Below are 23,538 nucleotides of genomic sequence, written 5' to 3'. Positions count from 1 at the left end.
TAAAATTTTTAATTGATTTCTGATACTGTATTATTTCATTCCTTCTTCTTACTTTGGACTTATTTTGCTCTTTTTCTAGTTTCTTCAGGTAGAAGCATTGGTTATTGACTCTGAGAACTCTCTTTTCTAAGATAAGCATTTAATGCTATAAATTTCTCTCCAAGCACTAACTTTATCCCACCATTTTTGAGATGTTGTATTTTCATTTTTGTTGAATTGAAAATAATTTCTAACTTCCTTGGAGTCTTACTCTTTGACCTGTGGATCATTTAGAAGTATATGGTTTCATATCCAAGTATTCAGAGACTTTCTTGCTGCCTTTCTGTTACTGACTTTTAGTTTCATTCCATATGTTCAAGGAATGTATTCTGTTAGTCACACTCTTGGAAACAGAAGGTAGAATGGTTTTTGCCCAGGACTGAAGAGAGAGGGGAAAGGGGATGTGGTGTTCTATGGATATAGAGTTTAAGTCTACAAGATGAAAGAGTTCTGTTGCATAATGTGGTGCATACAGTTAAAACTTGTACCATACACTTAAAAATGTAAATTGGTAAATTTTATGTGTGTCTTTATCATAATAAAAAAAACATCTCAAGGTGCACGGAGGTTGAAAATGTACCATAGATTAAGACACCAGAGTCACCAACCATCCCACTTTGCCTGAGACTTTCCCAGGTTTATTTGTTAAATAAAAACTTCTAGGGGATCCTTGGGTGGCGCAGCGGTTTGGCGCCTGCCTTTGGCCCAGGGCGCGATCCTGGAGACCCGGGATCGAATCCCACGTCAGGCTCCCGGTGCATGGAGCCTGCTTCTCCCTCTGCCTGTGTCTCTGCCTCTCTCTCTCTCTCTCTCTCTCTCTCTCTGTGACTATCATAAATAAATTAAAAAATTAAAAAAAAAACTTCTAAATATTTTTACATTAAAAAAAACTTTGTATGATTTTAATTCTTTTTAAATTTATGAAGATTTGCTTTTATGACCCATAATATGGTCTGTTTTTGTGAATATTCCACATGCAGTTGAAAGGTATATTCTGCCATTGGGTGGAATGTTCTATAAATGTCAATTAGACCCATGGTTGATGGGTGTTGATGGTATCTTTCATTCCTGCTATATCCTTGATTTTCTGTGTATTAATTCTGTTGACTACTGAGAAGAGTAGAAGTCTCCAACTGTAATTTTGAATCATATGTTCTTTCAGTCTGTCAGTTTTTGCTCCATGTATTTTGAGGCTCTGTTGTTAGGTACATACACATTAAGAATCGTTATATCTGGGATGCTTGGGTGGCTCAGTGGTTAGGTGTCTGCCTTCGGCTCAGAGCATAATCCCGGGTGCAGGGTTCAAGTCCCATATCGGGCTCCCTGCAGGGAGCCTGCTTTTCTCTCTGTCCATCCTCTGCCCCTCTCTCTGTGTCTCTCATGAATACATAAATAAAATCTTAAAAAAAAGAAGACTCGTTATGTCTTCTTGGTGAGTTGACCATCCTAACGTTATATAGAGTCCTCCTTTATCCCTCTAATGGTAATCTTCTCTCCTCTGAAATCTACTTTATCTGAAAGCCTACTGTTTCTTTTGATTAGTGTTTTCATAGTGTATCTTTTCTCATCTTTTTTACTTTTAACCTACCTGTATCATATATGAAGTGACTTTCTTAGAGGCAGCATATATTAGGGTCTTGTTTTGGTTTGGGGGTTTTTTAAGCCAGTCTGACAATCTGTACTTCTCAATTGGGGTGTTTAGGCCATTTTAACTTAATGTAATTATTGATATGTTTAGATATAAGTCTACCATTTTATTATTTTCTACTTGCCTCTTCTGGTTTTTATTTCTCTGTTCTCCTTTCTCTGCCTTCTTTTGAGTTCTTTGAACATTTTTTTGGTACCCCTTTTAAATTTATCTACTCTCAGGGTGCCCAGGTGGCTCAGTCAAAAGTTAAGTGTCAAACTCTGGATTTTGTCTGGTCATGATCTCAGTGTTGTGAGATGGAGCCCCATGACAGGCTCTGCGCTGGATGTGGAACCTGCTTAAGATACTCTCTCTCTTTCCCTCTGCCCCTTCCCCTCTCTAAAAAAATTTATATACTGTGTTTTTACTATATATCTTTGTATTTTTAAAGTATTTTGTAGGATTACACTATATATATACTTAAGTTTTAAGTCTATTTATTTAGTTATTTTTAAGTTAGGCTCCGTGCCCAACATGGCACTTGAACTCACCACCCTGAGATCAAAACCTGAGCTGAAATCAAGAGGCAGATGCTTAACTGACTGAGCTACCCAGGTGCCCCTTATTCTATATTAGAATCATTATCTTAACCGTATCAAGTGGAATGTAGGAAGCTTACCATCACATAGGCCCCTTTTCCCTTTACATTATCGTTGTCTTATGTATTATATCTAGAGACATCAAAAATTCTGCTAGATAATGTTATAATTTTCATTTAAATAATCTAATATATTTTAAGATGCTCATTTGAAGAATTATTATATTTACCCACATATTTACCATGTCTGTTACTCCTTCATTCCTAATATTCCAAGTCTTATTTTTTCCTCAAAATCTCATTTTGGTGTCAGGAAGGTATCTTCTGCCTGAAGAAATTCTTTCGGGAGTCCTTATACAGCAGGTTCACTGGCAATACTTTGTTTTCTTTCATCTGAAAATGTCTTCATTTCACCTTCATTCCTGAAGTATATTTTGTGATATAGAATTCTGGATTGACATTCAGTTTTATCATCACTTTAAAAACATGAAACATTTTCCATGGTTTCTGATGAGAAATGTCAGGTTATTTGAATTATTGTTTCTTTACGAGTAATGCATGATTTTTCTCTGATTGCTTTCATGATTTTTTTTTTTTGTCTTTGATTTTCCACAGTTTAATTAGGATGTGTTTGGGCGTGGATTTCTTTGGGTATGACCTATTTGAGATTCCCTGAGCTTTTTGAATCTGTAGGCTCATACATCTCACTAAATCTGGGAACTTTTCAGTCATTTCTTCAAATATTTTGTCTGTGCCACAATTTCTCCTTTCCCCTGGAACATCAATAACACAAATGTTAAATCTTCATTATTGTTCAGTGAGTCCATAAAGTTATGTTTATTTTATTAAGTTTTTTTCCCCTCTGTCTTTAGATTGAATCATCTCTCTTGACCGTTTACTCTGGCATCTCTATCCTGCTGTTGAGCCCACTAAGAGAGTTCTTTATTTTTGTTATCGTATTTTTCACTTCTAAAGTTTTTGTTTGGTTTTTCTTTATATCATTTTTTTCTCATCTGAGACTATCTTTACATTTATTTCAAGATAGTTTGTCTTTATTTTTTGGAGCATTTTTATGATAGCTTCTTTAAAGTCTTTATCAGATAATTCCAACTCTGTGTCATCTCAGAGCTGATATCTATTGATTGTCTTGTATGACACAAATTGAGATTTTCCTGGTTCTTCATATGCCAAGTAATTTTGAATTGTATCCTGGACACTTTTAATATTATACTATGAGACTTTGGGTCTTTCAGCCTTATGGAGAATGTTGCTATTTTTTATCAGATAATCCATTTGAGTTCAAGCTGCAAGTTCTGACCATCCTTAGTGGCTTGTCATTCTCATGTCAGTTTTCAAAGGCTTTGTTATGCTATTTGGTTCTGTCTCATGTGTGACACCTCATGGTCAGCTGAAACTCGGATGGTGCTCTGTCCCATTGTTTATTCCTCAAAGTCTATGTGAGCTGTTGAGGGTTAGATCCATGCATGGACCCAGGTGTGCACTAAGGAGTTCATGACCAACTTTAAGGGATTACTTTACCAAGCTCCTCCATCTCCAAAACACCCCTGATACTTTCCAGATCCCTGGGAATCCTCATTTTGGTCCTCCAGAAAACTGGGAATTTATTTAACCCACTATGTGGTGAACTTCCTGCAAATGTCTTCATCTGGGGCTAAGTGGTGGTGAAATAGAACAGTGGGGATTCACCCCCATTCTCTTGAACTATAGTTGCTCCATTTGGAGAAGGTTTTCCTGCCTCAGAATTTGAGCTCCTTACTGGACCCTGTGGACCACAGTGAAATTGTTTGGGGCTTAAACACAAAAAAGAAAAAGTAGAAAAAAGAAAAAAAGAGGATTTCTGCCCTCTCTTAAGCGCAGTAAGACCCATCTTTTCAGTCCCTCAACCCAGATCTAGAGGGCTCCTACTGGAGATCTTTATTGCCATCAGCACCACCTGCTGAGTTTCAGCTCCTTTGAGGTCAGGCTAATGAATAGTGGACAGAAAAAGCTAGTAAACTCACTATCCATTTGACAATACCTCAAATTCTGGTCTTCTTCCCCAATCTACCTTGTCCTGTTTACTTTTCAGAGTCCTCAAATAGCTGCTTCAGGCATTTTAGTAAGCTTTAATAGCTGCATTCAACGGGAGGGGCAAAGTAGAGTATGTTCTTACCAAGAACTGGAACTCCACCACTGATTTCTCCACCATTTTTTTTTGAAGATTTTTATTTATTTATTCATGAGAGACACAGAGAGAGAAAGAGAGAGGCAGAGACACAGGCAGAGGGAGAAGCAGGCTCCAGGCAGGGAGCCCGATGTTGGACTCGATCCTGGATCTCCAGGATCACACCCTGGACTGAAGGCGGCACTAAACTGGTGGGCCACCAGGGCTGCCCTCTCCACTTTTTTTTAATTGAAGTATAATCAACATACAGTGTTATATTAGTTTCAGGTATACAATATAATGATCCAACAATTCTATACACTACGCAGTCATCATCAGGATGTGCTCTTAATCCCCTTTATCTATTTCATTCATCCTTCCACCCACCTCCCCCCTGACAACCATTAGTTTTGTTCTCTGTACTTAAGAATCTGTGTTTTTTTGTTTGTTTGTTTGTTTCTTTTTTCCTTTGTTCTGTTTCTCAAATTCCACATGTGAGTGAAATCATATGATATTCTTCAACTAACTTATTTCACTTAGCATTATACCTTCTAGGTCAATCCATGTTATTGCAAATGGCAAGATCTCATTCTTTTTTATGGCTGAGTAATATTCCATTGTATAGCTACACTACACCTTCTTTATCCATTCATCTATAGATGGACACCTGGGTTGCTTCCATATCTTGACTATTAAAAATAATGCTACAATAAACATAGGGGCGTATATAGGTTTTTGAATTAGTGTTTTCATTGTCTTTGAGTAAATACCCAGGAATGGAGTTACTAGATTATATTTCACTACTGATTTTTGAGTGGGAGAATTAACATGCTCAACATCCAGTTTAAGGAAGGACTATGGCAGGTTTATTTTTTTTTATGGCAGGTTTAAATAGTATGGATTAGAAGGGATAAGATGGGAGGCCCAATAGGAATCTATCATAATAGGAATCCAAAATAGTGGGACAAAACTGACAGTGTAAAAAAGGGAGGAAACCAATGGAAGATATGGTATCTCACATTCCTTACATCCCTGTGGAATATATCAATTCAGAATTATTGTCCCAGTGTTATAATCAAAGAGAAGACCCACATAGGGAGTGCTAATTTAGAAGGCCAGAGCTGGAAATGACCTTAGAGATCACTTGGTTCAACACTTAATTTTTTAAAGTTTATTTATTTGTCTCTATACCCAACGTGGGGCTTGAACCCATGACTCCAAGATCAAGAGTTGCATGCTCCTCCAACTGAGCCAGCCAGGTGCCCCTGGCTCAACACTCAATTTTTAAAAGCAGCTTCATTGATAGATCATTTACATGCTGTACGGTTTATTAATTCTGTAAACTATATCTGTACAGTTCATTGGGTTTTGGTATATTTACAGAGTTGTGCAAACATCGCCATAATGTACTTTTAAAACATTTCTATCACTGCAAAAAGAAACCTTAAACCCATTAGCGGCATTCTTACCCCCTACCACATCTCACTTCCCCCGTCCCCTCTCCCTTAGGCGAGACAACCACAAATATATTTTCTTTCTCTATAGGTTTGTCTGTTCTGGACACTTTTATAAATGGAATCATAAAATGTGTTGTCTTTTGTGACTGGCTTCTTCACTTAGCATAATGTTTTCACAGTCCATCCACGTGGTAGCATGTATCAATACCTTATTCCTTCTTATTGATGAATAAATGTCCCACTGTATGGACATACCACAATTTGTATATCCATCAGTTGGTGAACATTTTGGGTTGTTTTCATTTTTTGGAAATTATGAGTAATGGCATAATGAACATTTCACTACTGATTTTTGAGTAGTGAAACATTGTGTGGATATGCTTTCAGTTCTCTTTTTTTTTTTTTTTTTTTTTTTTTTTTCAGTTCTCTTAAGTATCTACCTAAAAGTGGAACTGCTGGGTCATGTCGCAGTTCTATGTTTTATGTTTTGAGGAACTGCCAACTGTTATCATTAGCAGCTCTACCATTTTACATTCCCACTAGCAACGTATGAGGGTTCTCAACACTCTCATTCACCCAGAGAGGTTCAGTAACTTTCCAAGCTCACACAAGTAGATTGGTGGAACTAAAACCATGCTTCTTAACTTGTAAACTTATGATAATTAGTGACAGACACAAGAATGAAAACCCCAGTGGACTGAATGAAAGCCTTCTATCAACTGGAAATTTTCTGTCAATTTAGGAAAACAGTTTTTTACACCAATATTAAGTCTTTAAATATCACTATGATTTTTTCCTTAAGTAGATTTTCAAATCTATTATTAAGTGTATTTTATTTTCCTTAAGTAGATTTTCAAATCTATTATTAAGGGTATTTTAATAGATCACTTTATAAATGATTGCAGTCACTGCTTTTTACTCAGATTTTCCCCCAAGTTTATTAGCTGGTATGACCCCTCACCCTAGACCATCAAGATCCTTAAAACCACGGATCATGAGAGCTAATCATCTGGTCCAACCTCCTGGTGTTACAAATGAAGAAACTGCTGGACCATGGTCCTAAGGTTCTCACTGAACCCGGGTACCCTCTTAGGACACACTGGGGTATTGGGCACCCTCTCCTGAAGTGGACAGATCTCAGTGGGTCATCCACTATTGTCTGTTTCTCTGGCTTTTACTCCAGGTGCAATATCAGCTACTTAGAAGAATGGCTTAAGGATAAGAATTTGCAGAACAGCTTGGCCAAGGAAACTTTGGAACCTCTCTCTCAGGCAGCCTGGTTGCTTCAGGTCAAGAAGATCACAGACAGCGATGCCAAGGAGATCTATGAACGCTGCACCTCACTGTCTGCTGTGCAGGTGACCAGGCTGGTTAAGTGTGTCCCTGATCTTTGCCCTCTCTAGCTTAGCCAGCCATAGGATGTGTCTGAATCTCTGTGTGCTCTTTGGGGTGCACACAGATCTCCCATGAACCACCTTCTTATCTAATAAGCATTTATTTAATATTAACTTAGGACTTAAAAACAGGAAAATGTATATGATACATTTCCTGCCCACTGAACTCACAGATGTCTATATATGAGGGGAAGGAATGGGAGGAAGGAAAGAGGTTAGAGTACATGGTTCCTAAAGCCAAATTACTGTATCAAAAAACTACATGTGGTTCCCAATAGTTCCCAAACCATCTGAATCATTATTTCATGGACAGGCTTGTGATTTTTCATGGTCAACACCATCTTATGTGCTGTTCACAGATCATAAAGATCCTTAATTCATACACACCTATAGACGACTTCGAGAAAAGAGTGACTCCATCCTTTGTTCGCAAAGTACAGGTAAGATCCTTACGGATGTGCCTTTTAGTTTTCCATATAAGAAATTAAGAGGACACCTGAATGGCTCAATCAGCTAAGTGTCCAATTCTTGATCTCAGCTCGGGTCTTGATCTCAGGCTTGTGATTTCAGGCCCCACGTTGGGCCCCACATGGGTGTGGAGCCTACTTTAAATGAATGAATGAATGAATGATTGATTGAATATTGAATTAACATTATAGAAATCTAAGATTAAAGTGCATTTACCAAACATGCACAAGAAAGGCACTTAGCAAAAGCAGCAGGAGTTCTCCCTGTCAAATACCCCAGTTTTCAGAACCCATTTTAGCCTCAGTGGGAGGAGAATGAAACACCACAACCATGATTCACCTGCTGTGTTCCTTCAGCATGTCTTATTTATCATCAATCTTCTTATTAGCACTGTGCAAGGGAGCAGAGGCTGAATGGAAAAACATAAACCCATTTGTCTTATTTTAATCCCTAAAGTATTTTCTCCAATCTGCTAAGGCATCAGTTCTCTGAGTTTGGTTCAAGGATCCTGTGGGTCCTTGAGACCCATTCAGGGGGTCTGCAAAGTCTTCCTTTTTCCAAATACATATGTGTGAAGCAGACTTTTCTTCATATACTTCAACCAAAACAACACATCACCATAGGTTGAATGCAGAAGTGGATACAAGATTCCACTGGTCTCATTAAGTCAGATGTTAAAAGATTTACAAAAATATAAAACAATACCACTTCCTACTAATTTTTTTTTGTTTTCAAAAATAGTTATTTTTCGATAAATGTTTACATGTGTTGGGTTTGTTACTTTAATGAATTCATATTTTAAATTATTGTCTTAATTACTAATATGGTGGGATCCCTGGGTGGCGCAGCGGTTTAGCGCCTGCCTTTGGCCCAGGGCCCGATCCTGGAGACCCGGGATCGAGTCCCACGTTGGGCTCCCTGCATGGAGCCTGCTTCTTCTCTGCCTATGTCTCTGCCTCTCTCTCTGTGTGACTATCATAAATAAATAAAATTTTTTTAAAAAAGAAAGTTATAAAAAAATTACTAATATGGTAAATATCAGTAGTTATACCCACATTCACAAAAGCTCTTTGGAGTCCTCAATAATCTTTAAAGAGTTATAAAGGTGTCTTGAGACAAAAAAGTTCATAAACTACTGAACTAAAAAGAAGGATAACTGCTAGAAAGATTTACTACTTCAGATCTACTCATGTTTGGGCTTAGAATTATGCCACAAGATGATAAGAATAGAAAACAGATCCATTTACAGTCAGTCCCTCCTGTAGGAAATTAACATCTGAAGTGAAACAGAACACGAAAGTAAATATTCACAAGAGCTGATTGGAAATCCTGCGTAGACCATCTCACCATGGGACTGTGTTATCAAAAGGCTCTTTTGTGCATTCTCTCACATGATTTTGAAAGGAGCTTTTCAGTGAAGGTTGGGATGTGTTTTCCTTACTCTGAACTTCTAGATAGTCATAAAGCAGAATGCAATGGTCTCCGTATTCATTTTTCTTCTGGTTTTAATTTCAGGCTCTCCTAAATAGCCGAGAGGACTCGTCACAGCTGATGTTGGATACGAAATATCTCTTCCAAGTTACATTTCCTTTTACCCCCTCTCCACACGCTCTGGAAATGATCCAGATCCCCAGCAGTTTTAAGCTAGGCTTTCTCAATAGATTATAACAGGAGAAAAGAGAGTAAGTGTACTTTCCCCTCAGAAGCTATATGAAGATCAAATATGAGGGATGTGGTTTATTCATTGGAATGGGAATGCTTTGGGATGTGATGTGAGGAAGAAAATGGGAATTCTCCAAGATGGGCCACATCTCTTGTTCCCAGGGATGGTGTTGCCATTGTCATTTTGTAAGAGTTAACGTACGCCAGCTGGGGTTGTAAAGGCCACATCTACCTTAAGAATCACAACCAGCTTTTCTTGAAGTTCCTGGAAGGCCTGTATTTCCTTCCAGGTGCCTCTTGTCCTGCTCTGTCTTATGACAGGACTCCCCCAAGAGGAAGTATGATCTGAGGACACAGTGTCTCCTAAGTTTTCTAACATTTCTGTGAAGCCCAGGTACATTTATGAAGCCACAAGTAGGTTCCAGGGTTGGGTCTTCCAGGAGATAATCCCATTTGGGCCACAATGTCCTCTCACCCCATCCCTCCTGCCCAGGGTGGGTGGGGTGGGGCCCACTGGTGTTTTACTAAAAAACACTCCTGCATGAAAAAATATTTATAATTTCAGACCCCTCTAGTTTTTAAGAGAATATTCAATCTGAACTGAACTATATGAAGTATTTTATGTATATGTCTACCTAAAACAAATATATTATTAAAATTAATTGCCATGCCATTTATCATCTCTTCTGAAAGAACTTTTCTTTACATTTTATCTGCCAACGTATTTGCCATAACTTTCTTCATTGTTCATACAACGTCTTTAAAAACTAAGTTTTAAAAGACAACTTAAATGATTTTCTCTATCTTTTCAGCATTCAAATAGGTCCTTAAATTTTCCCATAAAAATAACTGAAGAACTATGTCAGTTCCTTCTTTTGAGAAACCAATGTTTCCCAAGTTTTATGGAAACTGACTATCCCTTGTCTCCCACCCACCCCATCTCCCTGCCTAAACCTTCTCTATCCTTCCTTTCAGAGCATACAATGTTATTTGACCAGCACTGCTAGCCTTTGGCCAGTGGCCCCAGTGCTCTTCTGTACCATTCCAAGAATCCCAACTGGCCCTATGCTTCTGACAGACTCACAGGCATTGGCTGTGATTCTGTAACACAGATACATATCTTAGGAGTAGAAATGATACTTGATTATGAAGCAACATCACCCTACTTATATGTAATGATATCTTTTCATATTATAAATGATTTAGTTCATTTAGATACATTATGTATGAAGAAATGAAAAGTGAACTTTTGAAATATTTTAATCAATAAAATAAATCACCAAATGAATTGGATCAGGTTCTTCTTTTTTTTTTTTTTTAAAGTAGGCTTCACATCCTGCGTGGGGCTCAAACACACAACACTGAGATCAAGACCCGAGGTGAGATCAAGAGTCAGACGCTGTACTGACTGAGCCACCCAGGCGCCCTGCGTCAGTCAGATTCTTTTAATTGCTAGGAGACTACATTTTTATTAAGTGCACAACATTTATGACTTTCTTTAAGGATTGTATTCTTAAAGATGCTGGAATCTTTATTAGATACATAGTATCTCATAAAATATGTATAAACACTTTTAGAGGGGAAATAAATATGCCCCAAGTCCCGACCCAGGCTGTGTCTCCATGGGCTCCCCAACGGCGAGAGAAGGGGCCATCAGCAGAGACTTGGCTGGGTTTCTGATCGGCATCCGCAGACTTCTCTGTTGCCACGGAGCCAGGATAGTCAGAGGCTATAAAGAGAGACTGAGAGAATCACTGAATTTTAATCTGGGGGCACATGAAACACTTATCCGAGACTCGGACTTCAACTTGGACCAGACTCGAACCCTGAGGTTTTGTCTCACCCAGCTTTTATTAAGAGGGCTAGCAGATTGGCTATAGGAATGATCAGCTTTGAGAAGCAGAGAAAAGGTTGTTTACTTCAAAGGGTAGAACAGGCTATTCCCTCAAGGAGAGGGAGTGGAGGAACCGTATCTGGAGAACAGTGTGGCCAAGTCCCTCCCGTCCCACAGTGTGCCACGAGGGACGGGACCAGGAGATTCAGTTCTCAGATAAGTTCCGCAGCTGGTTCCCTGTACTCTGTGCCCTTTCTCTGCTCCCCATCACCCTTCCTTTCCGGTTCCCATAAGTTGGGGCTGCCTGTTTTTCAACATGCACCCCGGGCTCTCAGCTGATAACATTGCCCATCTCCTTTGCTACCCTGTGAGCTCCTGGAGAGCAGCTCCACATCTTGCTCATCCCCTTGCTCATCTCGATGGGATGGGATGAGCTGCAGGAGCAAGATCCTATTAGAGGCAGCAGGATTGGCGGAGGGGGGTAGGGGGGTGGGGGGCGGAGGGTGGGGGGAGGGTGTTGGTCAGCCTGGGGAAGGAGCAGATCTTGTTTGGGAACAAGATGAGGGGGCCTGCAGAGGCAGAGAAAGTCATGCATGGAGAAGGGAGAGGAGCACGCATCTCCCATCCCCATCAGCCCCACAAAACTGAAGGTGGGAAGAATGGCCAAAACGAAGAGGTGCTGGTGGGACGAGGACTGAGCGGGCCCAGAAGAGTGCTGACTACAGTTAGGGGTGAATGTCAGAGTTGCTCAGTGGGGCAGAGCGTGGATTCATCAAGGCCAAACCTGCCAAGGCCAAACCTGCCAAGGCCGCCTCTTGCTGTGGAAGGAGAACAGCCTGTGAAACAGGTGGAGAGAGGTGCCGAGGGCGTCTGCTGTGGACGGGCAGGAGGTTGCCATCGGCAGTGAGTGCCCCTGGGAAGGGACAAAGCCTCTGAGCCTGGATGCCCAGATAAGGAGATTAGAGGTGCAGCTTCTGCTTTTGCACCTTCACCTTCATGCTGCAGCTCTGACTCCTCAGCTGGGGGCTCCGAGTGTTGACCCTGTGGAAGGTATGTATGTGCTAACAGTATATTAGCATACTCAGGCTTTCCTGCATGCTCACGTAAGTGTTTCGTGTGCACACACCAAGGTGCTAACTGGGCATTCTGTGAGGAGGGAGCATTGGTGAAGGATGGTGGTGGTGGTGAATCCGCATGTTGTAATTGCTCTACAACCCACATGGATTTCTTTCAAAATAATAGGAAGGTGTTTTGTTTTAAAAATACATTTCGTGTGGGGATGCCTGGGAGGCTCAGTGGTTGAGCGTCTGCCTTCAGAGTTCCGGAATCGAGTCCCACATCAGGCTCCCCACCTGCTTCTCCTTCTGCCTGTGTCTCTGCCTCTCTCTCTCTCTCTCTCTCTGTGTGTCTCTCATGAATAAATAAATAAATGAGTAAATTAAAAAATATATTTAGTGTTAGCCTAAGGGGGAAAAATTAGGCATCTGTAAAAGTCATATAATCAGTTTAAAAAATTGATCCAGGTAATACTTTACATGTCAATATAAGCCTCAGAATGCAGCTTATGGAATAGGAAGAGGATTTTTTTCTTTTTTAAATTTTTATTTTATTTTTTATTTAATCATGAAAGATACAGAGCAGGAGAGAGAGAGGCAGAGACACAGGCAGAGGGAGAAGCAGGCTCCATGCAGGGAGCCGGATGTGGGACTCGATCCCGGATCTCCAGGATAACGCCCTGGGCTGCAGGCGGCGCTAAACCGCTGTGCCACCCGGGCTGCCCGATTTCTTTCTTTTTTAAAGATTTATTCATTTTAGAGGGAGAGCAGAAGTGCATATGAGCCGGAGGAGGAGCAAAGGGAAAAGAGGAAAGAAAATCCCAAGCAGACCCACCTCCCCTCCCCAGCTCCCCTTTCCTGCTGAGTTTGGAGCCCTTCATGGGGCTGGATCTCAGACCATATTTATTGAGTATTGAGACTCAATATTTATTGAGTATATGAATGTCTGCATTTGTGAAGTGTCTGTTCAAAGTCTCATGTTTTAAAAATAATTTTTAATGGGATAACGCATATAAAACTCAGCATTTTGTTTATTTTTAAATTGATTAGAATGACTTATTTATCTTAGAGAGAGAGAGAGAGAGATTGAGAGAGTGCAGTGGGGAGGGTCAGAAGGAGAAGGACAGAGAGAATCACCAGCAGACTCCCCGCTGAGTGCAGAGCCTGATGTGGGGCTCGATCCCCCCCAACCTGAGATCATGACCCAAGTTGAAATCAAGAGTCAGATAACTAACTGACTGAAGCACCCAGATTCCCCAAAACTCAGCATTTTAAAGCACACATTTCAGTGGTTTTTAGTATATACACAATGATGTGCATTATCTAATTCCAGAGCATTTGCATCATCCCAGACAATAAACCTCATACCCATTAAGCTGTCACTTCCCATTCTCTCCTCCTCCAGTTTACTGGCAACTTCTAATTTACCTTTGATCTGTACGGATTTGCCTATCCTGGATATTTCATATAAATGGAGTCACAGTTAGTGGCCTTTTGTGTCTGGCTTATTTCACTTAGCATATGTGCAAGCTTCATCCATGTTGTAGCGTGGATCAGAACTGCATTCTTTTTTATTGCCAAATAACATTCTGTATGGATATACCACATTTTTGTTTATCTGTTTCTCAGTTGATGGATCTGTGCTGTTTCTACTTTGGGCTTAAATGCTGCTACAAACGTTCCTGTATAAGTTTTCATGTGAGCAGGTGTTTTCAGTTATATGAGCATATATACTTAGGAGTGGATTTGCTGGGTCATGTGGTGACAACTTTGTTCAACTTTTTTTTTTTTTTAAGATTTTTATTTATTTATTCATGAGAGACACAGAGAGGCGGAGACACAGGCAGAGGGAGAAGCAGGCTCCATGCAAGGAGCTCGATGTGGGACTCGATCCCAGGACCCCAGGATCATGACCTGTAACACCCAGACACTGAGCCACCCAGGCACCCCTCTGTTCAACTTTTTAAGTAACTGCCAAACTGTTTTCCACAGCAGCTGCACCATTTTACATTCCTGGCAGCAATTCATGGGGGTTGTTTTGCTCACTTTTAATTGGGTCAATAAAGCATTATTCTAAAAGTAAAATTTGATACCCTATATATTCAGTAATAAGAGGCTGGCTTAACAAATTATGATACTACACGGTACAGAGTAAAACTAAAGCTGTTACCAAAGAACAGTAGATCTAAGTAGATCAGGTAAGTACTAACAGAATAAATTAGGTGAAAAAAAGCAAATAGCTGACAGCCGTATTTGTGTAACTCACAAGCTTTATCTATGATGTTAGAAAAGTCTGGAAGAATATACAATACACCAAATCTAAATATGGAGAGAAAATGCGGAGCAGGTAGGAGGGACTTTGACTTCTGACTTTCTATCTTTCGTCTGTACTCTTATAAGAATATATATGGGGTGGTGGGGTTTTTGGTAACTTTAAAGTATATATTTAGGTAACACACTGCAAAGAAATTTCATGCTTGTCTTGGGGTTAGGGGAAGGTTTGATAAGTTCTAGGACTACTGTAGAACAACTTCATGTCAAGGCTTATTAAAATGCAGCATTTTTATCTTGTCAAAATGCTCATTGGAAGCATTTGTTCTAGCTGTTAGAAGTTCCTTCATCATAAAAAGGATTATTGACAATGAAGATAGTAGAATGCACTACGATGAAATTTGGCCACGATAGGGGGACCTGGGTGGTTCAGCAGTTGAGCATCTACCTTTGGCTCACGTTGTGATCCCAGGATCCTGGGATCGAGTCCCACATTGAGCTCCCTGCAGGCAGCTGGCCTCTCGTCTCTGCCTCTCACTCTGTGTCTCTCATGAATGAATAAATAAAATCTTTAAAAAAAATTTTGGCCATGACATAAATGCTAAATGAAAAACATCAGTATATAAAAAATATAAAACCTACTCTTGCATCTGCCAAAATGTGGACCAGGAGTCTCTCTGGGCAGTGGGATTATAGGTGATTATTTTCTTCCTTATGCCTTCTTTATTTTTTTTCCAGACTCTACAATGCCCATGTAGAATATTTATAGTTTTAAATATCGTAATACTTCAAATTTACTTTGTAGCTTGCCCATGCTTAACCAACCACATCTAAAATGCTAGCTGCATGAAGCAATTTAAGGTCAATATGTCTTAAGACTTGTGGTCTCTGTGAGAAAATGATGTTTTCTAAGAATACATAATGGCACAAATGGCACAACGTGCCATACACAATGGTAGACAAAAATACTAGTAAGCAAAAAACTAAAGTTCAAAATTGTATATGACATACAGTTCCAATTTTTTAAAAAAAGTATAAGCATATGTTTATGGAGACACTAGAAGAAAATGTAAATGTAAAATGTTAATCACTGTTAGTACAGGGCATGTAGGTGATTAATTTTCCTTCTTCACATCCTTCTGTTCCCAATTATTTATGATAAACATGTGCAGCTCTCATCGCTTGAAAAAGTTTAAAATTCAGTCTGGGAAGGAGAAGAGTGTCTCTCTCCAGATTTGGAATATTGGCGTTTTTTTCTCCTTCCCTTTTTCTTGCTCTCCCACAACTTCTAGCCATCCTTGGATTCCTTCTCCACTCAGCCCCAGCGTTCCTCTCACCTTCCGTTCCCACAGCTGCCACTCTGCCCAGAGCTCATCTCCTCTTCCCCAAAACATGATAACAATCTATTAACCTAGTCAATTTTCCTGCAGTACATTCTCTCTCTGACCTACTTCTGGAAGCACAAATGCTGGAATAATCCACTTGAATGACGTTGCTCCCTTGCTGAAAAACCCATGGCTCACCTTCCTAATGCTCTTACTTGCTGTCTTCAGCATGCCCTTGTGACTGGCAGGCGTGGACAGTGGGGGACATTACCAGGTCCTTGCCAAAGGCTAGGCTCCAGTGCCCAGGCCCTTTTGCTTGCTTGCTTTTTTCTCTCTTCTTTCTTACCTTTTATTTTTAAAAATTTGTTTATTTATTCATGAGAGACACAGAGAGAGAGAAGCAGAGACATGGGCAGAGGGAGAAGTAGGTTCCCTGCAGGGAGCCTGATCAGGACTCGATCCCAGGACCCCAGGATCATGCCCTGAGCTGAAGGCAGATGCTCAACTACTGAGCCACCCAGGTGTCCCCCATTTTGCTTTCTTTAATTCATGTTTTATGAAAAGGCAGAACAGCCTGCTTGTGCCAGCTCCACGAGAAAGGTTGTAGAGTCCCACCACATAAAGGCCTCACTGCTGACCTTGAACGTATTTAATCCCGAGGCATGTCCTCGGCTACACCACCGATGTCTGCTTCCTTCCTAGGGTGGCTGTGAGCAGTCAGGGCAAGCACGCTGTGGTGGTTGGTCAGTAGCTGGTTTCCTTCTGATCTCTCATCCGTAAAGGACTATCCTCTACTCCCCTGTTCCTTAGAGATCTCATGAACTACTGCCCCTTTGTTGGAGGAGTTCAACCCAATTCATTCTCCCCATTCTTCCTCTAGTCCGATGGTGACATCTGTATGGTAGACATTCTCCCTTCAAGGTGTCCCCGCTGCTACCTGCCCTACAAATATGTTCCTCAGAAATTTGGCTTTCTTGAAATGTTCAGACCAGTGTCCCAAAGTCTCTTTGTGGGAGAGGGGACAAAACCATCCTCTACTAAGGGGGTCATTTCTTCAAACCCTGATGTGGCCCCCTCTTCGAAACACCTATTAAATTGGCTTGGTTACGATGGCTGGGCCCTCCCCCCTTTAACCTGCTTGTCGTCCTCTCCAACAGTAGCACTGCAATGTCTAGCCTCCCAGAAACTCAGAAGGCATCATAGACCTCTCCCCCTCCTTGTCCCCACACATCACCAAGTCTAGCTCCTTCTTTGTAAGCATGGTCAAATCCATCCTACATCATTGCTTCATGTAAGGCCTTCATCGTGCTCTGCCTGAAATGTGGTCACAGGCTCACCTCTGCTTTTTCCACAACTCCAGCCTCATCCCCCGCCCCTGCTGCCGCTGCTACCACAGCCACTCTCAGGGCAGCTTAACATCTATGGAGCACTCACTCTATTTCCTCCTTGAGCTAAGCTTTATGCACTTTTATAAATCCCCCAATGATCCTGTGACTGTGGATGTTAAGATCCCCATTTGATTGATTAGCAAAGATCCAGAGAGTTCGAATGACTTGCTCAAGTAGTGGCACCAGGATCTGGTCAGCCAGAGCTAGCACCCTCAGCCACCAGATGGTTTTGCTTCTGTAAGTTTACCTTCCCTTCAGTGGCCTGGGCCTGTCTGTTGACTTCGGGATGGACAGACAGGAGCCCTGGGTCTATGACTGTCAAATGTTTAATAAGTGGGATGTGTCCCTTGCAGAGAACCAATACTGTGTTTACTCAGCCTTACAATATTAGTTGAGATCAGGCTCTGCCATTTTCTAACTCTCTTCTTTACTCCAAATGTTTACCATCAGGGGAGGATTTTTTTTTAAGTTTTAAACTGTAGTATCCATTATAATAATGCTCTCCACCGTGGAGCCCCACGGGATTAATATTGTGCTGCAGAGATCAATTGTGTCCATGTCTGTAACCTGCCAAAATAGCCAGTTAAATGGTAACCCCAGAAAACCTATTGTCTGATGCTTTCTTACTGATTAAATAAACAAGTTTGTGTTGTAATAAATCAAAGGTTATAAATTAACTCATATACTTTATCCCACATGTAGAAAGGCTGAGCAACCATCGTGACCAAAGGAAGATGAGATTTTAAAAAGCTGTTTCTGTTGGCTTTTCTCATGCACCTACATCCCTTTCTCTCTCTCTCTCTTTCAGCCTCATTTTGGATAAAAAATGTGTGATCAGACCTTTCTCGTTAATGTGTTTGGCTCCTGTGACAAATGTTTCAAACAACGGGCTCTGAGACCCGTTTTCAAGAAATCTCAACAGCTCAGCTACTGTTCAACATGTGCAGAAATCGTAAGTGCCATTTAAAAAAAAAGTGGTTATCTGTTTTAAAATGATGTCTCATGTCAGGTTCCTGTGACAGAGGAGTTGCCATAAAATCAGCTTACAACCAAACATTTTCAGCACACTGAGGCTAAGTGAGGACAGTATAGTCTGGTGGTTCAAGGTGTGGATTCTCTGACCTCCTGGGTTCAAATCCTAGCTATGTACCTAGGTGGCGGAGGTCAGTTTTCCCCTATATAAAATAGGAATACTAGCATTTGTCTCATAGGGTTTTGTCAGAATTAAATGAGTTCATTTGATAAAATATTTAAAACAGTACCCAGCACAGGCTGTGTTCAATGAACGTTTTAGCTATTGCTACTTTTTTAGTGCTAATGCTTCTTGCTACTGCTGTCTGTCTGCTAGGCAAACAACCAAGACAAAAGAGACTCTGGCAAACAAACAGCCTGGAAATGCCCCTCCAAAGGCCATGGTCCAGCTTTCCCTAGGAACAGCTCTATTGAAGACTGAACCCTACAGGGCTTCCCTAGTAGCCAAAGTTAAGTTAAAGGAAAAGTGTTCCTTAGGCCTAAGATTTCAGGGAGGACTAAGGACTGACTGAATATAAATCCTTATGTTTTTCAAAGAACACAAATCAGTCCTCACCAGAGGTGGCTACACACAGGCTTTATTCAGGTTTTGCAGCAAAATGCCCATAGAATGGCGGAAGCCCCAGAAATCAGTCCTTTCTCAAGAGGATTTGCAAAGCAGTGCTAGGTATTATGGCTGAGCAGAGCCCTCACCTGGCCAAAAATGGTAAAACATGCTTCTCCAAAAGTCCAATTGGAAACCCCCAATTAGCCACACATTTTAAACCGCCCCCACCCCCCCCCCAGCAAGGATTCTCTGCACAGTTCATGTCTCCATACCCACCGGCTCTTCCCCAGAGACCCCCGCCGGGGCTGCCTCCACACCAGACAGGCTTCATCCTCCAGTGAGCTGCCCCATCCTTCCTGGGAGGCTGTGGGGCACCTGCTGGCCAGGGTTCTGCACGCACAGGCTGGGAGGACCAGGCGCTGGTGCCTTGGGGCAGTACATCCATTAAAAAAAATAAAAATAAAAAATAAAAAATAAGAAAAAAGAGGAAAGGTGATTTTTACATTTTATCCAACTGAAGAGGAAAAGGCAGTATTAATTCTCTTGGTCCCATTATAACTCCTGATAGTAATTACATTTAAAAAAAATATCCCCGTGGGCAGCCTCGATGGCCCAGCGGTTTGGGGCCGCCTTCAGCCGGGGGTGTGATCCTGGAGACCCGGGATCGAGTCCCATGTCAGTCTCCCTGCAGGGAGCCTGCTTCTCCCTCTGCCTGTGTCTCTGCTCTCTCTCTCTCTCTCTCTGTGTCTGTCATGAATAAATAAATAAAATCTTAAAAAAATATATCACTGTAAAGCAAATGGCAAGTAAACAGCCCAGAGTGACATACAGGCTTTGGGACAGCATAATAATCCTGATATCACAAGATCAGGCTTAGTGTAATGGACTTCTCCCTGCAGCAAGCACATTGTGTTCTAAACATGGCTCTGCACATCGTCAAACAGAGGACGTTCAGTTCTTAAAATAAGCCTGTTTTCCGGTGGCCCTACCATCCTGGAGAAGTGCTATTTATTCATCTTAGCTCTTCTATTTTTTAAACAACTTCTGTGGACACAAGGAGCCCAGAGTCCCCATCGTCATATCCTGCAGCATCATAGATTCTTCCCAGGGCAGAGGCTCTGGCCTGGAGATATTTTCCAGGAAACTGTCACAGGCTATCTCCACAAGCACTTGAGGGTTCCCAATATTCACTCCCAAATATTCAGACACCCTGTTGTGGGTGAGACATCCAAATGACTGGTAGCTAATTTTTACCTGGGTGTTTGCAAATGTGTAGCCCCCAGTGGACCCTTTTCATGAACAGGGAACTGTAACTCCACCCCTGCCAAAATGTAGGAGACCTCAACTTTTCTCATTTCTAGCTTCCTTACCTATAAAAAAGTTAAAACCGAAGTACAGAAAGGCTCTTTGCAAACTTTCCCATCTATTAAGAAGTCGCATGGCCTTATCTCTAGATGGTAGACCCTTCAGAATGGAGGGTGTTTGGGATTTGTTTAACAGAGAGAACCTCAGAGGAGGGCACACACCAGTGTGAATCTCTGCTCACCCCAGATGACACACAGGCAGACCCTGAAGCAGGCACACATCCCATGATGGGCCATAAGGCATCACGAGGAAATGAGGAGAGGAGGCTATTGGGCTAGGCCTTCTGAGGTGACCCTGGTGAGAAGTGCCTCCCAGGACCTAGTGTTTCATTTAAATTACTTCATGTGAATTGCTCAAGTGTATCATGGAGCCTTAATAATAATGAGCAAATACTGTGTGTCAGGCACAGGTCTGAATGCCCTGCATAGCCCCTGACGAGGCCTTTCTGAGATGTTATCCATTTACAGATAAGGAGCCTGATGCAGAGAAGTTAAGTAAATCACTCAAGGCCACACAACACAGCCTAGATTTATCCTCAGGCGATATGACCTAGCTACAACTTCTGCTCTTAAACTTTTGCTCTGCAAACTCTGAGGCAGACGTAATAGTTTTGCTTTTATAAATAGTTGTATATATCTAAGCATTTATATTTTATATTCATATTTTATATTTATTTTATTTTTAATTATATATTGCATATATTCTGTTTTATACATCCACTTAATGAACTAACATTAACTGAGTACCTACAATATACCAGTAATCATGCTAAATACTGAGAATAATTGATGAATGAACTTCTACTGATGGGAAGGGAAAGGGGAGCTGGTAGTTAATAGTATCTGCTATGATGGAGAAGCTGCTAAAAAGTTCATTCACATGATCTTATTTAATTCTCCTAATAGCCCTAGGAAGTAGATTTTCCAGCGAAGGAAACTGAGCTCAGAATCTAACCTCTAGACGACCATGTATAGATTAATACAGATTACTTCCAACTTTTCTTTGGTAAACAGCTGCCCAGGACAGCAAGTAGAAGCTGGATTCCTCAGGCAGGGAGGGGTGAGGACATACCCCCAAATCCTGTTTGGGAATGTTTGCTCTAGAGTTTTTTTTTTTTTTTTTTTAAGATTTTATTTATTTATTCATGAGAGACACAGAGAGAGGCAAAGAGAGAAAGGCAGGCTCCACGCCGGGAGCCCAGCGGGACTTGATCCCAGGACTCCAGGATCACGTCCTGAGCAGAGAGCAGACTCTTAACCGCTGAGCTACCCAGGCGTCCCATGCTCTAGAGTTTGTAACCTTAATCCACCTTCCCATTTTGCACACATGCACACATACACACATACACACATACATGCAAGCTCATGGACAGGCAAAAGGGAGAAGCAATGCGTTGGCTCCTCCACACTTAAGTCGCCAGGCATGTAGCTGAATGGAGCCACATTGTCTAGGTCCAAATCCTACCTTTACCTCTTTCTTGGGAGTGTGACTCAAGCAAATCATATAACCCTTCTGTGCCTCAGTGTCCTCATTTGTGAAATGGGGATAACAGTATCCATTCAGGGTGACTGTTGTGATTTATTAACGCAAAGTGCTTGGAACAGTGCCTGGCACCAGGACTTCTACGTAAGCGCACAGGGAGGCAAGTTTCGGGTTCGCTGGGGGGGAGCACCGGGGCTTCCCAGGACGAGGCCGGGTCTCCATCCGTGGTGCGGCCTGGGCCTCGCTGCCCGCTCCCCGCTCTCTGCGCTGCAGGAAGCAGCCGCGCCGCAGCCTACCAAGTCCCCCTGAGCGGAGACGGGTGCCGGGGACGCGGGCGCCAGGAAGGCCGCGCTCCGGGACCTCAGCGGCTCCCGGGGGCCGGGCAGTACGTGCGCGTCCTCCGCCAGGTCATCTCATCACCTCTGCGCCTCGGCTCTCCCGCCGGTGAAATGGGCACGACGCTCCCCGCTTCCCGGGGCGGGGTGCGCAGCAGCGCCACGGCGGGCATCGCCCTGGGCACGGCGCCGGGCGCGCGCGGCAGGTGCCCGGGCGGGGGCGCGGGGGGCGCGGGGGGGGGGCGGCGGGCATCGCCCTGGGCACGGCGCCGGGCGGGGGTGCGGGGTGCGGGGGCCGCGGGGGGCGCGGGGGGGGCGCGCGAGGGGGGGCGGCGGGCATCGCCCTGGGCACGGCGCCGGGCGCGCGCGGCAGGTGCCCGGGCGGGGGCGCGGGGCCGCGGGGGGCGCGCAGGGCGGGGGGGCCCACGGCGGGGGGGTTCGGCCGCCGCGGCCCCGCTCGCACCGCCCGCGTCAGCGCCGGAGGGCGGGGCCGCGGCGGGGCGAAGGCAGCCGGAGCCGCGCCGGGGGCCGCTCCCGCCCGCTCGCCGGCCAGGCCTCCGCCGCCCGCGCGCCCGCTCACCCGCGTCCCCGCTTCCCTCCCCGCCGCTTCCCGGCGCGAAGATGGCAACCGACGGGCTGCACGAGAACCAGACGCTGGCGTCGCTGAAGAGCGAGGCCGAGAGCCTCAAGGGCAAGCTGGAGGAGGAGCGGGCCAAGCTGCACGACGTGGAGCGTGAGTGCGGGCCGGGCGGGGGCTGCGCGCCGGGAGGCGGCCGAGGAAGCCAGGAGCCCCCGGGGAGCGGGCCGGGGCGGGAGCTGGGCCTGCGCCCGCCGCGGAGGGGCGCCCGGCCCCGGCCCCCGGCCCCGCCCCGGCTCCCGGCCCCCGGCTCAGGGCGCGGGGCGAGGCGAGGGCTGCGGCCGCGGCCCTGGGGCCCGAGCCCGGCGGCCCCGGAGGCCCGGACGCCTTGCACAGGCCGGTCCGCTGGCCGAGGCCGCGCCGCCTCCGGGCGGGGGCGCGGGGGTGGGCCCCTGGCGGCCGCTGTCCCCACCCGCGGCGCCCACCTGGGGACCTCGGGACCTGTGCCCCTTGCCCTGCCTGGAGGATGCGAACCGACCGCGGCGGCGGGGGCGGCGGGGGCGGGCTTTCTCCATCACTGTCGTGTGTGTTTTCTCAGTTTTGCTTTTACAAGGAGCCAGACTCTCAGTTAAAAAAAAAATCTCATTTTTCCAGTCTGCCCTCTTGGCTTGGGGGTGGAGACCCGGATGAGGGAAGAAGAGCAGAGCAGCTTTTACCAAATCCAATGACTTCGTTCCTTTAAGGCTATTTAAGAAGCTTTTGAATGGATGCGGGTGCGATTGGCAGAAGAGAGCAACAGCAGTCTTAAATAAACGTACTCATTGGCCACTAGATCATTCAGAAACCGCTCTGTGACTTTTATGAGTGAGCAATTAAATAGACAGGTGAAACGACTTGGTGGGACCAGCTTTCCTTTAC

At 43.6% G+C, this 23,538-nt stretch overlaps 2 protein-coding genes and 1 long non-coding RNA gene across 7 annotated transcripts in view; 2 read left to right on the top strand and 1 right to left on the bottom strand.

The window, feature by feature from the left end:
* Positions 1-10,697, top strand: part of MYO5C (myosin VC) — a 94,743-nt gene extending 84,046 nt beyond the window's left edge. The window contains exons 39-41 of the mRNA XM_038580442.1: positions 7,069-7,243; positions 7,639-7,719; positions 9,263-10,697. Of these exons, the coding sequence (XP_038436370.1) occupies positions 7,069-7,243; positions 7,639-7,719; positions 9,263-9,415 (409 nt within the window). The 3' untranslated portion in view covers positions 9,416-10,697. The remainder of the gene's footprint in view (positions 1-7,068; positions 7,244-7,638; positions 7,720-9,262) is intronic.
* Positions 10,698-10,914: 217 nt separating this feature from the next.
* LOC119866894 lies at positions 10,915-20,499 on the bottom strand. 2 transcript variants are annotated; one of them, XR_005381665.1, is made up of 3 exons: positions 19,691-20,499; positions 19,138-19,287; positions 10,915-11,151 (listed from the first exon to the last, which is right to left on the bottom strand). It is a non-coding gene; the product is annotated as an uncharacterized LOC119866894 (long non-coding RNA). The 2 variants fall into 2 exon arrangements; XR_005381666.1 differs by lacking the exon at positions 19,691-20,499 and adding an exon at positions 19,437-19,493.
* The window catches only part of GNB5 (G protein subunit beta 5), a 46,095-nt gene continuing 40,650 nt past the window's right edge, over positions 18,094-23,538 (top strand). Inside the window, exons 1-2 of one of the 4 annotated variants that reach the window (XM_038580438.1) lie at positions 18,094-18,234; positions 22,665-22,776. In XM_038580438.1, coding sequence (XP_038436366.1) covers positions 18,109-18,234; positions 22,665-22,776 — 238 coding nt within the window. In that variant the 5' untranslated portion in view covers positions 18,094-18,108. Of the gene's footprint in view, positions 18,235-22,230; positions 22,250-22,570; positions 22,777-23,538 lie in introns of those variants that run through there. The other 3 variants (XM_038580440.1, XM_038580439.1, XM_038580441.1) reach the window with 3 other exon arrangements.

The sequence above is a fragment of the Canis lupus genome, chromosome 30, assembly GCF_011100685.1.
Source record: "Canis lupus familiaris isolate Mischka breed German Shepherd chromosome 30, alternate assembly UU_Cfam_GSD_1.0, whole genome shotgun sequence".
Taxonomy (NCBI): Eukaryota; Metazoa; Chordata; class Mammalia; order Carnivora; family Canidae; genus Canis; species Canis lupus.
Note: the sequence above shows the minus strand (reverse complement) of the source record. Positions and strands in the feature narration are given on the sequence as shown.